The 15622-nt window shown below is 33.4% G+C and overlaps 1 protein-coding gene across 9 annotated transcripts in view; it reads right to left on the bottom strand.

Annotated features, from left to right (window-relative positions):
* Positions 1–15622, bottom strand: part of tmem132e (transmembrane protein 132E) — a 1112950-nt gene that overhangs the window by 92947 nt on the left and 1004381 nt on the right. For all 9 annotated transcript variants that reach the window (XM_073950677.1, XM_073950678.1, XM_073950680.1 and 6 more), the window contains one exon: positions 4211–4348. In XM_073950677.1, the coding sequence (XP_073806778.1) occupies positions 4211–4348 (138 nt within the window). The remainder of the gene's footprint in view (positions 1–4210; positions 4349–15622) is intronic.

Genomic DNA, 15622 nt, shown 5'->3' with positions numbered 1-15622 from the left:
CGCCCCCCGAACTTCTCAGCATGCGTTTGCTGTCATATCAACACAAATGGATTTAATAACGTTAACAAATATGAGGGTTTTATATATTCAATCGCGCCAGCTCCGGACCGCAGCGCATAACCTACTCGCGGCGTCGCGGGCTGATTCCGGCTCGCATGCGGCAGCGCCGGCTCGCTCGGCCGCCGCATCTGGCTCGATTGACTCGGGCTGGAATCGGGCAGTGAGTCCAGGCATCCGGAGTAGGTCCAGCAGAGGTAGTCAGTCTGAGCTCTAAGGGATAAGTCTCCGGCAGGCGAGAATCTAGCCGGAACTGTGTTTTGCTATCTGGGTGGTTGGGCGTGTATCAGCAAACTAATAAAGCCCGAAAAAAGCCCTGAACTTAGCGAATAAACAGTGTTCCACCAGGATCATGTATGACAGAAACTATAGTTTACTGCTGAACTCATTTTGTCATGGTAAAATAACACAGAAATCGAATAATAACACTTCAGTCTCCTGCCGAAGCTCAGACGCGCTGCTTTGAGAAACTGTCAATCACAGCTGTCAATCACGATGACACGCCCAGCATTAAATTACTGCTAAAAACAAACTGTTTACAAAAATGAAGATCTGCACCTATTTTAGCACAATAACCAGTGCCTTAATCCACCAGAACCATCTTTCGGGACATTTTATTGCAAGTGTAATAATTTTTTTTTTATTTGGGCTCAAGTCTCTTTCATTAACACGGAGGAGGCGGGCTTTATGACTTGTACTGCAGCCAGCCCCCAGGGGGCGATCTAACGGCCGAGACCTTCACTCAAACGCAGGCTTGCGGCACACTTGGATAAAACACACACACTGTGGCAGCTGTCAGAACACACGTCATGTCAGTAAAGTGTTCAGTATTCCTGCGAAAGTACAGTTTTCCTGGAAGCAAACTGTACTTCCAGTAAAACGGCAGGCGAATGACACGGTCCCTTCACATGTTCGGCCGAATGAGAAAAATGATTTTGCCAGGGTTCACTAAATACAAAGGGCAAAAAAAGACCAAGACTAAGAGGCTTAGAAACATGAAGAAAATAGCATGATGTTTAATTCAGATGACCTCGCTGCTAATCTCTGTGCCAACACTCAATCACTGCATCCTAACCCGGCTGATAAAAGGTAAATAGCACTTGACTGTACTGGCAGGATGAATCACTCAATGTTCCTGAAGATGAATTGAAATAAAAAGACTAGAGTTTTATTGAGACATCATGACTTTCAGGTTTTATTTGTGGTTGTTATTTGTACTAACATTTAAATAATGTATTTTTTACTATGGATTTATTATGTTCACACACATATTAATAATGTACAGTTGAAGTCAGAATTATTAGCCTCCTGCAAATCTTTCAATTTTTATTTAAAGGAAATATGTTTAACACATTTCTTAACTTAATTTAATAACTATGTTGAAAGTACATAATATTTTACTAGATATTTTTCAGGATGCAAGTATTCAGCTTAAAGTGCATTTTAAAGACTTAACTAGGTTAGTTAACCAAATTAGGGTAATTAGGCAAGTCATTGTACAATGATGGTTTGTTCTGTAGACTAGACAATTCAATAAAAAAATATTTCTTAAAGGGGGCTAATAATATTGATTGATATTCTTTATAATGGTTTAACAAAACTGCTTTTATTCTAGCTGAAATTAAACAAATCAGACTTTCTCCAGAAGAAAAAAAATATTATCAGACATACTGTAAAAAAGTCCACGCTCTGTTAAACATCATTTAAAATTTTTTTGAAAATAATAAAAAATAATAAAAAATAGGAAGGTGAATAACTGTATATATTGTAATTCTCTCAATTATTTATATCCCACCTTGATAGCAGCGAAGGTGTTCTACAACAAAAATGTGAATGATAAATATACTGTACCAAACAAAAATATCTCTGTTAGCAGTTAAATAGAAGATAATGGATGCACATATGGAAGCCTGGTTTATCGTGGGATAAAAAAAAAAATCAATAACAAAAACGTTTAGCTGTCCTGAACATCAAAAAGTAAACATTTATTCTGAGAAAAAAAGGTACAACTGAAAAATGCCAACTGCGAAAAAGTTGCAATTCTGTAAAAAACAAAAACAAAACAAAAAGTCAGAAATAATAAATATAAAGAAAAATATAATAATTGTATTTCCCAATATTTCCTACTGTATAGCTGAGACTGTATTTGTATGTGCTAATGTATTAAAATACTGACGATTATAAAAAAAATACAAAATGCAAAAAAAAAAAATAATTGCTAATTAAATAAACTGCTAAATAACTAGCTAAATAAAATGGGGTACAAACATATTATTTTTCTCTTTACACCATTGGCAGGTTAGTTATCTTTATTTTTATTATTTTCTTTTTTTAAGGAAAAACATTTTTTTGATTTATTATTTCTGAAAAAAATATATAATAGTGATATTTGTTTAATTTAGGCTAGAATAAAAGCAGTTTTAAAATATTTATACACCATTTTAAGGTCAAAATTATTAGCCCCTTCAAGCTATTTTTTTTTTCTCGATAGTCTATAGAACAAACCATCATTATACAATAACTTGCCTAATTACCCTAACCTGCCTAGATAACCTAATTACCTAGTAAAGCCTTTAAATGTCACTTTAAGCTGCATAGAAGCGTCTAAAAATTATCTAGTAAAAAATTACTTGCTGTCATCATGGCAAAGATAGAATAAATCACTTATTAGAAATGAGTTATTAAAACTATTATGTTTAGAAATGTGTTGAAAAAAGTATTCTCTCCGTTAAACAGAAATTGAGGAAAAAAATAAACAGGGGGGTAATAAATCCGGGGGGTTTAATAATTCTGACTTTAACTGTGTGTATATATATATATATATATATATATATATCAAAAATTGTGCAAACTCTGTAAAACTGTAAAATTCTAAGATACAATTCTGAATTTTAAGAAATTAACTTGAACTGTGAGAAATAAAGTGTTAGAAAATAACAATAAATGTACTAATACATAAACAGGTGCAATTCTGAGAAAAAAACAAATCTCACTTATAATGTAAAAAACTTGCAATTATGGAAGAAAAGAAAACAGAACTGTGAGACAAAAGGTTGGAATTCTGAGGAGAAATGTCAGAATTTGAGAAAATAATGTTACAATTCTTGGAAAAAAGTCAGAACTTTAAGTTGAAAGCAAAAAGCCCTGAATTGTGACAAATATGTACAATTCTCAGGAAAAAAAAAAAGGTCAGAATTTGAGAGAAAATCTTCTAACAGAAATTCTGTTCTAAAGAAAAACATTCAAACTTAAAACTGTAAAAACCTGCAACTCTTAGATACAAACTCTAAACCTTATAGAAAAATCTGAAGTCTGAGCTTAAATGTAAAGTTCTGAAGACAAAAAGTCAGAAATGAGAAATTTAAATGTGGTCATACAAAAATTAATTGAGGGATAAAAAGTTACAATTTTCAGAACAAAAGTAAGACATTCATAATTCTGAGACAAAACAAACTCAGAATTGCAATTCTGAGGGGGGAAAAACTTTCAATAGTAAAAAAAAATGAATATAAAATAAAATCTGAACATTGAGACAAAAAAGTTGATATTCTAAAAAAAAAAAAACTGAATTTTGAGATTTTATTGTTGCATGAATACAACCTAACAGACAATAACTTATAAAGTATAAAGTGGGATTTAATATAAGGTTTGTCAGGTTGCTAATAAGGTAAAACAAAGACCTATAAGGAACAAGCATTTATCTTTTATTTAATTTCTTTATTTAATTTCTTCAGGATTGACTCCAAAGCACAGTCTGAACATAAATCCTGTATCTTTATGTATTTATGGCTACAGACTCTGTGAGAAGTTTCTGTCGAAAAGCCCCACAAAAACAATTTAGCATAAATGAACACACAGGAAGTACTAATTAATTTGACAACAAACGTTCCATTGAATGTAAGCCTCTCCAATTAGACAGTAACATCCTTGAACAAAGGTCTTAACTGAGCAGACGGGATTCTGTTTTAGTTAAATGTTATCTGGATTAACTAGCAGATGTTGGAGTGGGTGAATGTGATGATTCATCCATGAAAGTGTAGGTTCTCCTTCCACCGCTGATCAGAAACCAGATTGCCATTTAATGTGCACTACTTTGTTCGCCACTAGGGTAGCTGTTCCTAGATCAGTGTACAAAAGCATGAGGCTGACTTACCCAGACACTCCTTTGATCTTGCTGGCTTCAACGGTGGCGATGGAGTGTTTGGCTCCGGACTGCATGTCCCATTCAACCCTCCACTGGTTACTCCTTGACTTGGTGCTGAGGAGATTCACCCCTTTCTTTGCTTTTACCCTGTGAAAGAGACACAGTGGGTTTTAAAACAGAGTAAATATTGTTGGAGGCATGGTTTCAGTCTTCCAACGTCTTAAATGTTATAAAAAGTCAAGCCTAAAAAGACCTGTTCGCACCAATTTCAGGGTGAAAATTGAGTGAGTTATATATTTTTTAACATTAACATTAAGGAACAGATTTCAATACATCTGTTCAGGATAACATACATGCTACCATTGCAACAGATGTTTCAGAATAATTATTTGGTGTTGTTTTCTAGAAATTAAATTGAGTTTTATTTCACACAAAACAAAACCTGAAAAAAAAAAAAAAAAAAAAAAACATGAAACAAAAAATACACAAAAAACTAAAAAGGAAACAAAATTAAACAAAACAAGAAATAATAGAAATACATTTAAAAAACCAAAAAAAAGTAAACAAGAAAAAAAGAAAGAAAATAACTTAAAGCAAAACCAAACATGAAAAAAGACAAACAATAACAACCCAAAACAAACAATAACAACCCAAAACAAAGAAAAACAAGAAAACACAAGAAAACAAAAAACAAAAGAAGAAACAAAATATAAAACAACAAAGAAAAACATAAAACAAGACAAAAATAAGGAAACAAAGTTAAACAAAACAAGAAATGATAGAAATACATTTAAAAAACCAAAAAAAAGGAAACAAGAAAAAAAAGAAAATAAATTAAAGCAAAACCAAACATGAAAAAACAAAGAAAAACAAGAAAACACAACAAAACAAAAAAACAAAAGAAGAAACAAAATATAAAAAAACAAAGAAAAACATAAAACAAGACAAAGTTAAACAAAACAAGAAATAATAGAAACAAATTATGAAACAAAAAGAAACAATAAACATTAAATAAAAGAAAACAATAAACAAAAAAATAAAGCAAAGCCATTATACAAAACATAAAACTAAACACAAAAAAAAAAAAAAAAAAAAGAAACGAAACAAATAAAAAATCCAAAACAAAAAGAAAAAACAAAACACAAAAAGGAAACTAAACAAAACAAAAATAAAAGACAAACTAAATAGGAAACAAAAATAATCAAAAAAGGAAAAAAAAACAAACAAAGCAAAAACATTATACAAAGCACAACTAAACAAAAAACAATTAAAAAAACAAGAAACGAAACAAATAAAAAAATCTGAAACAAAAAGAAAAACAAAACACAAAAAGGAAACTAAACAAAACAAAAATAAAAGACAAACTAAATAGGAAACAAAAATAATCAAAAAAGAAAAAAAAACAAACAAAGCAAAAACATTATACAAAGCACAACTAAACAAAAAACAATTAAAAAAAACAAGAAACGAAACAAAAACAAAAGGAAAAAACAAAGCAAAACCAAAAAAAAACAAGAAAAAAACAAGACACAAAACAAAGCAAAACCAAAACAAAACCAAAACAAAACAAAAATAAATAGGAAACAAAATGAAACAAAACAAGAAATATTATAAATAAATTATGAAACAAAATGGAACAATAGACATTAAAAGGAAATAATAAACAAAAGACAAGAAACTAAATACAAAGCAAAACCACACAATAAAAACAAGACTCAAAACATAAAATACAAAAACAAAACGTAAAATAAAACAAAAGCAGAAACAAAAGCAAAAAAATAAAAATCAAAAAACACAAGCAAACTGAAATTGAAACAAAAATATCAAAAGGAAACAAAAAACAAACCTAAATAAATTAAAACTAAATTAAACAGAACAAAGCAAAACCAAACAAGAAAAAAAGACAGAAGACAGAAAAAACTAGTAAAAGCAAAAACTAAAAGCAAAACAAGAAAAGAAATCTATACAGAAAACAATTAAACAACAAATCAAAACAAAGCACGACAAAAAGCACAAAAAAACAAAAACAAAACAAACAAAAAACAACAAAAAACATGTTTAGTTTCTGCAGTATTGATTAGCATTACACAAATCCTCTACTTTTTTGCTCATTTACAGAAATCATTTAGTAAATGAGCTTCCCGAAGGCTTGATGCTGCAAATAAAATAAAAAAAAAATCCCCAAATTTCCCACAAACAACATGCAAAGCTTCTGTACCTTCATTATGACCTCTGAGACCTGCCATCTAAAATAGCATCTTCTCTGCATCAATTTATGCACACAAAATCTCATCCTCTTTATACATTTCCTCTCGTCCATTAAAATTCAAAAACATCAGCCATTTCTCTGATCCGAATCCACATTCTGATGATAAAATCCCAGTGGAGAACGCCTCTGCTCTCTCAGAGAAGCCATAAACTTCAAACGCCACAGTCATGCAGTGCTTCCAGCAGTGTTAAGATTCAACAGATGCCTGATGCTGATGCTCTTCTGTGGGCACACATGTGCAGCTTAACTCCCTGAATATGTGCGGTGACACAAGACACAGTAAACGACGCACATTTTCGACCATGATCTGTGGTTCTGCTCTATGATTTCTGCTGAAAGAGTTAGAGATAATAACACACTACGAGGTCTATGTACAATGAACTCATAGCAAAACTGGCCAGACACGCTCCATATAATATTAATTCTATACTAATGTCCATATCATTTAACTAATTAATCAATATAAATCAGTTGCTACAAGCAATTGCAACAATAAACACATTTCAGCTAATTTATTAATATAGCTAATGAGGCTTCTTTACACACTGGTAGACAAGGAAGACAAGAATAGTTATCTTTTATCAGTTTGATTCATAAGGAGTCACTTAAAGTAAGGATGTGTCAGAGCTGTTAAAAGGTAAATAGCACTTGACTGTACTGGCAGGATGAATCACTCAATGTTCATGAAGATGAATTGAAATAAAAAGACTAGAGTTTTATTGAGACATCATGACTTCCAGGTTTTATTTGTGGTTGTTATTTGTACTAACATTTAAATAATGTATTTTTTACTATGGATTTATTTATCTTCAACAGCTCATAATGTAATCATCTGGTGTTAGTTATCTCACATATAATTCGTTCTTGGGATCATCAGCAGATGAGTATACAGACACACAGTTCATCAGGTAAATGGCAGATCTTCGAAACACCAAATGATAGGGATGGTTGACGTGAAACTGACGTTTCGACACAGTGTCGGGATCTCGAAGACACCGCATGATCGGAAACACCTGGTCCCGTGACTAAAGCGATTTAAAGCATCTATCAGTTCAGAAGTGTTTCGAGACCTTGTGAATCGGCTTTTGGCTGACAAGGTCAGTGAATACTAACGTCTCATATAGCCTAGTCAACCAGGCATGTGCACGTTGTTACTAGGCTTCAAATGGCCTTTGGGTTCAAATCCCAACTTGTACAAATTCTCGGAAATCAAGATTTAATGTATTTTAATAATGTTACAGTTTTATGGTCTAGTCTAGATAAGAGACAGCTGTGGATAAGTCATCCATTTAGCATCATTTTTGAAACACTTTAAGCAATTAATATTTTTACAGTAATGTGATGGTTGGCTTTATGTAGATGTTAATAAAATACAATAAACCGAAAATTTAATTATAATAAATAATATGTGTAAACTTCCAACCACATCCATTTCTGATCTAGCAGCAATCCTGTTTTATGACTAATACAAGACATATTTATTCACTAAGTGTTTTTTCAGTTGTCAGACCAATGTTGAAACAAAACGATACAAGAACAAAGCATTTCAAACTGATATTAAGCATTTCAAAATAGCTGTATCATCATAGATTCGAACCCACTTTCCCTGCATGGTGGTCAGGAACCCTCACCGCTCCACTAAATTACTTGAATGTTCAACTCTACAAAGTGGGGTTTAGTACCTCAATTTGCTCAACTGTTCTTTGCTGAAGCGATTCCAGCGCAATACATTAAAAGTGACCACTAAGTGTCACTGTAGAGTGGGGTTTCTAAACTTCGACACATTTGCTTCGACTGTTTTAGTGTTTCATGAAGCCTCACTTTGCCCACCACTACCAAATGAGAGTAATCACTTCCCTTGATCAGTGTGAAGGATCCGAAGACACATAAGTAACAACTGGAAGAATGAGGTGGGTCTTTATAATGTCCTTGATAACGCGGAACAGGTGCAGGTGATTAGAAGGCTGGTGATGGTTTGCGGGATTGGAGAGAGGTGGTTTGTGAGAGAGAGCAGTGATTGGGTGAGCAGGAACAAGCCGTGGGTGTGACAAGAAGATTTTTACATTCAACGGAAAAAGGAAGAAGAAGTTTTCTATTAAGCTGCGGTCACATTGGGCTTTTCCTCCCATAGACTTCCATTTATATGCACGCGAATGCGTCAGACCGGAAACTCGGAGTCATGCGTCAAGTTTCGCAGGTTGCGACGGTGCAAAGTTCAAGCTTGGTAAACTCTGACCTGCGAAATCGCATCACTTGACAGCGTGAGAACAATCAAGGATCAAAACATGACAACTCTGGACAGATATTTAAAACATGGAGCAATCGCTTGCTTTTAAAAATGTCCAATAAGCTTGTTTAATCCCATCTCTTTTCGCAGGGCCGCACGACAGAATATCGCATGCTTAAACTCTAATGTGACCGCAGCTTTACTCCTTACTATTCATTATCCAAATACTGCCACAAAAAAACACACAACAAGACATCTACTTCTTTTCACAAATATGAAAATATGTTACTAATTATAAAAATAAAACATTCAAGGAAAGGTTGAATATGTTTTTTAAATTAGTGTAAAGAATGTTTTAGTAATCTGAAGAATGTTTAACAACAGGTTCTATAGATGTTAAAAGTACTTCATGTAATCATCGATGCCAATAAACTACTTTTGTTTTTAAGGGTGTAATCTGATTTAAAGTTTGTAATTATGCCCAATTTTAGAAAATGCAAACATGAAGCCTATCTTTTCCGCTGCATATGTTTTTCAGCTAATATTTTAACATGTTTTGCAATTAAGTTAAATATTGTAAATACTTTTTGACATTAGAGCTAAAATGTTTGACTGCTTTTATTACTATTGTACGTGCATAAATATCTGTTGTTTTTCTATGCATTAGTTTTATTTGTTTAAAAACAAACACAAAAGAAAAGAAAAACAAGACAAAACTAAATTATTAGGAAAAAAAACATCAAATGAAAAATACAAATTATGAACCGAAATAAAAGGAAACAAAACATTCATTTATTCATTTTGTTTTCAACTTAGTCTCTTTATTAAACCGAGGTCAGCACAGCGGAATGAAACGCCAACTTATCCAGCACATGTTTTATGCAGCAGATGCCCTTCCAGCACTGGGAAAGGAAAACGAAACAAACAAAAAACAAGAAATTAAATCAATCAAAATTCAAAGCAAAACCAAACAAGAAACAAAACAAAACAAAAACGGAACAAAATATAAACAAAAAAAAGACCAAACAAAACCAAACAAACAACTGGAACAATACAGAAAAAAACAACAACAAAACGAAATGACACAAAACCAAACAAGAAAATAAACAAAAACAAAACAAAAATAGAACAAAACCAAACTAAACAAAATGAAATGAACAGAAATAGAACAAAACAAAAACAAAACAGAATGAAACAAAACTACACTAAAACAAACAAAACAGAAACAAAAACAAAACAGAAGGAAACAAAACCAAAAAAGAAGAAAAAAAAAAACACGGAACAAAACAGAAACACAACAAAAACAAAACAGAATAAAACAAAACCAAACAGAAAACAAACAAGCGTGGACTAAAGCAAAACAAAACAAAACAGAATGAAACAAAACAAAACAAAAAACTGAACAAAATGAAATAAAACATAAACAAAAACAAACAAAACACAGTTATTATTCTTCATTGTGGTTTCTTATTTTGTAAAAAGAAAAAGTATAAATATTATTATATTTAAAAGCATAGCATTATTTATCATATCGCCGCAGTTCCGAATCTCCCTTAACCTTGATAAAATCTCTGTAACGCACAGCCTCACACAAATTATTGTTTTAATTAAAGATCTAGCTCTGAACCCGACAAGAAACTTCTGTTCCACATCGCTTTAAGAGCACATGGGAATGGTTGACCAAACACTCATAACGTGACAAAACATTCATTGATAGCAGATTCTGTCTCCAGGATTAACCTCAGACAGGTTAACCTCAAAAAACTCTGTCCTTTCTCTTTGAACTGCTGCTTGGAATTGCTCTCGCCCGATAAAAGGAAAACTCCTGCTTTGAGGAGCGGACCATGACCAACAGCTGAGGCTTCGGTCGGCCATTTCAACAACTTATCTCACCCCCTCAGCCTCTCCATCAAGCACAGTGCTGATGATCATAGACTGTGCTACACTTTTCGAAATATTAAATTTAAAGGGGGGAAAAAAAAGCAGACCTTCATGCCTCGCTTCAAATGAAACACAATATCTTTTTGATAGAGCGATAATAACAGATTTTTGATACGGCTCTTCATTGAAATTGTGGGTGACTGGCAGGCGACCTCATTATTCTGTGTGGTGATACAGAGAGTGCCGTGCAACAATTAGATTATTTCATTTATTTAAGCATGGAGCTGAATTACTTTATCTTAAAAGCCTTACATTGTCCACGTTAATTAACAGTAATCCACACTCAACCAGCACATTTAACATGTGTCTTGTGTCTTCAGGCAATATGCTACTAAATGAGGAGTTTTAATAACTGGAACTTTTTTATTAGAATTTAAGGAGTGTTCACACCAGACATGGGATGTATGAATAAATCTTCATTCGCTTGTCAAATTCGTTCCATTCACACATCAAATTCACATTCCAATAGTTGCAGATTCGCATCATGGACGGGGCTACTGTCTGTCTGGTGACTAGTTTCTTTGATAAATGGCTAACATGGATATTATCAAAAGATTAGCTGTGCTTTATGTGATAAAAAAAAAAAAAATTGTTCTGCGTTGTAAGTCCACTAGATACTTTAAAAGTTGCACCCTGCTCTGTGAGTTCATTAACTCCAGCAGAAACTATATTTGGATGATGAAAGCTTTTAGGTGCGCTTCAGACTGAGATAAGTCCAATTTGATGAGCTGTTGTCCAGTGATGGCAGGATGATTTCCCCTCGGGACACAAACAACAGGAGCTACATCATAATCACGCCCCTACAAGAGAAAGCTCCTGATTGGGTAACGCGGCACAAATGTCTAAAGTTATTATAATGATAAAGTTTAGACTTTCCAACTTGAGCGATTTGCACAATTCACACAAACGAAAAACGAAAGAAAAGAAAAGAAAAGAAAAGAAAAGAAAACAGAACAGAACAGAACAGAACAGGACAGGACAGGACAGGACAGGACAGGACAGGACAGAACAGAACAGAACAAAACTAAACAAAGACATAATCACGCCCCATAATCAGAGTTTCTAACTTAAGCGATTTGCGTAATTCACACATCAAACGTGCAAAATTTGCACTATGCACCTCATTCGTGCAAATCGTGCAGCAAGATGTCTATTCACGTCTTTGCATTGACCTAACGTGTAATATACTTACACTTGACACTTCATCCGCGACTGGTGTGAACACAGCATTAAAGTTGGTGTTAAATTATTAAAACACAATTATGGTAACAAAGTTATAGTTCTGTTACAAAACTCTTGCCTATTGGACTGTAAAACAGTTAAAATTATGGTAGAATAACGCAGCTGCGGGCTTGCTAGAATATCACCTTTAATAATACGAGAAACTATATACGCTCCAAAAAATGACATTTGCTGTTTCTTCAAAATAAGCTTAACACCACACTTTTCAAGGTTTTTTGGGGACAACTTAATTGTTTTATGTTTAATCAATTAAAATTTGTAAAAACTAATAATTAAATTAATTTCTTCAAGTTATCCCAACACAAATTGGTTGACAAAGCATTTTTACATGGCAGCTCTAGCATACGCGCAATTACAAAAGCTTATGTTTACCTCTAATTTAAAGCAGCTACTTTTTTTATATTGAAATGAATATTGTATTCTTAATGTACACTCTCAAAAAAAAAATGGTACATTCTTGTACCAAAAAAAATTCAAACCCTTGTCACTGGGGCAGTTCCTTTTTATGAGGACATGATCTGTACCAAGGGAAACCAAAATGTTTCCTTTGTTTTTTAAAACCTGCAGATACAATATTGTACCTTCATTAAAGGGACAAATATGATCCATGAAGGTGCCACTACAGTGACAATACACTTTGTACCTTAACAGTGTCAAATGTGTTCCTTTTTTGCTATATCAAAAATGGGTCAATTTATTTTTACTAAATATAAAACATCAAATTCATTTCTTAAACACATTTATTAATGTTTTAATGTATGTTTTAGTTTACAAAAAGTTTATTTTTGTGTAAATACAATAAACAAAAATAAAATACTTTAAAATAAGTCAAAAGATCTATTTTTGTATTATAGAACTTAATAATTCATGTTTATGAGTTTCTTTAAAAATATGCTTTTAAATGATGTATATATATATATATATTAATATGGAAATTATTTAAAAAATCACTTTGCCTATCCAGTAATATTTATTTTCATAGAAGGAGTTGGCCAACACTTTTCTACCTTTTTTTATGAGAACAATTGTGTACGTTCATTTCAATTGTACCATAAAAGATACAGAACAGTATCATAAGAGGTCTTTTCTGTAGCATTTGAGGTACAACTTTTACAAAGGTACAAAACAGTTCCTCAAGGAACATTGTTTGTAGCACCGTGTACCTTTTTTATTGAGAGTGTCCAATAGCAATAACAGCTTAACAGACCTCATCAAGTTAACTTAAATATATTTTCAAATTTAAATGGATTGATCATAAAAAAAATAAGTTTTCACCAAATAAACATCAAGAATTGCGTTGTTTCAGCTTATTTTACATACAGTAGTAGTTTGAAAGAGCAACAAAAATTATTGTTTGAGTGTTTTTTTTTTTACATTTCACAGTTGGGCTAAAGTAGCATAACACACAAATAATTACTATAAAACTAATATTATATGTATATATTACTATATACTAATATTAAATTTTTTTTTCACAATCACATACAGTACACTGTAAAACCTAAAAAGTTGAGGAACCGATTGTAACAAACTATTTGAGTTAGAAAACTAACCCTAATGAGTACTGTGAACTTAATCCGTTTGAATAAATGAAGCAATTTGAGCACAGTAAAACCCAATAAATGAAGAGAACTCAAACCAACAGAGTACTGTAAAATCTAAAAGGTTAAGACAACTCAAACTTAAGTTGAAGTAATAAGATATTCAATTAACTAATTCCCTTTAACACTAAGTTCAAAACTCTTTTCAAATGAGAAGAGATGACTTTCAGTTAATTTTGAGTTAACTACACTCATTTCATTTGATAAAGTTGACTGTTGGGTTTACAGTGATTCAGAGATCTCAACACCCTCTGTAGCGAACTGACACAGCAAAATTTCCAATAAAAACTTCCACTTGACAGCCTATTCATAAAGCGAGCACTTATAAGCGTATATATAGAGAGCTGATCTAGGGTCTGTCCACAGGAATGCAAACTATGATTTGACTTCCTACATCTAAAACAATGACCAGACAGCAAAACTGCCTACAGCAGCAGCGCGAACACAAGCAGTGATGAATAACTCTAGCCTCCACTGTAGTCTCTCACCATAAAAATTACCGTAAAAAAAGCCCATAAACAAGCAGGATGAGAAATGTCAGCAGATGCATGTCTCTAAGGCATTAGGCACTCAGTCCTTTCGTTCCCTGCATTACTGCGAAAGCTGTCCCTCTCTTAACGTCTAAATCTGGCCAGCAAAGTTTTTTTTTTCACCCATTTGTACAACCAGGGCTTTCCATTAGTTCCACTAGAAAAAGAGACACTTGACATGAATAAATGATCGCCGGAGGTCTGCACGCAAACATATCCAAATCACAACACACACGCGGATTAATGCACGTCGCTGGAAACTCTTCCTTGAAACATTAAAATGACATCTTTAAATGGCTATATATAAATGCGAATCACTCCGCTTGTCCAAACAGACAGTGATCATTTTCATAAACACACCAGTTATTTTTATTAAAACGATCCACAGATCGATCCACGTTTTTTTTTTTAGCACAACTGCGATGAAATCAAGATGGTATCAATGTCAGAAAGCATTAGTTCCAGCAATGCCTTTTTTTGTAAGTGGCTTATTGTGTCTTGGTTTTGTATTTTTAGACCATGTAATTGCATGTATACGAGTTCTGCTTTCCATTTAGAGTCACATAACATCTGCTCCTTAACAGCAGCTCCATATGCTTACTAGCTTGCAACTGTGAACATTCTAGCAACAATAAAAATTTGCTTTACTTGTCTAAACTGAAGAAGCATTTGAGTCTCTTTGGATTTTAAATTAGTTATGAAAAGAAAATATGGGTTTAAAATGGTATGCTCTCACCCAGACTATTATATGCTGTTATAAGATACTAACATTTCACATAATAGGGCGAAAATGCTCTTGTTAATGTTGTCAGGGCTCTAAACTAACCTTTTTTTTAAGGTATGATTTAAATGAAATTAAATCTGTTAATATAACACGTGTAGTAACGATGCTTGTTTACTACACGTTTTAAAATCATACATAAAAATGTATGATTTTAAAAAGGAGGTGTGGCACTCAACCCCACCCCTAAACCCAACCATCATTGGGTGAGCAAATTGTACCAATGTCGACTCGGTCCCAGTCATTCCCCTCGCTGGCCAGCAGAGGCCACCATATCCGGACTTCTAAGCATTACATCATCCACTTACACTGATCTAGCACACCTGAACTGAATCTAGCTAACGACCCACGTACCCTTTATAAGCCAGCTCCAAACGGTCAGTCAGTGCGAAGTCTTGTTTAGCCCCGGCCAGCATTTCTGAGCGGTATTCCTGCCTGAGTCCTCGTGTATTACTCCAGCCTGTTTCTGACTCTGCTTCGCCTTCTGCCTGCCCACGACCCACGCCTTATATACGGACTCTGATACTCGCTGCCTGCCCACGACCCACGCCTGATACACGGACTCTGATACTTGCAGCCTGCCCTCGATCTATGCCTGGTAAAACACTCTGTGTCTGTTCATCACCAGTCTTTATCCACCATAGACTGTTGCTGTTATGTGTTTGCACGTTAGTGCATATTGTGTGTGTGAATGTGAGCTTGATTAATAAATACTGCATAATGGATCCCTCCGCGTCAGTCTCCTCGTTACAACCAAATTGTACTTATTAGATTCATACAAGTTGAACTAAATAAAAAAAAGTTACAAATTGCTGTAAGATTGCGCTGGA

This window comes from Danio rerio, chromosome 5 (assembly GCF_049306965.1).
Source record: "Danio rerio strain Tuebingen ecotype United States chromosome 5, GRCz12tu, whole genome shotgun sequence".
NCBI lineage: Eukaryota > Metazoa > Chordata > Actinopteri > Cypriniformes > Danionidae > Danio > Danio rerio.
Note: the sequence above shows the minus strand (reverse complement) of the source record. Positions and strands in the feature narration are given on the sequence as shown.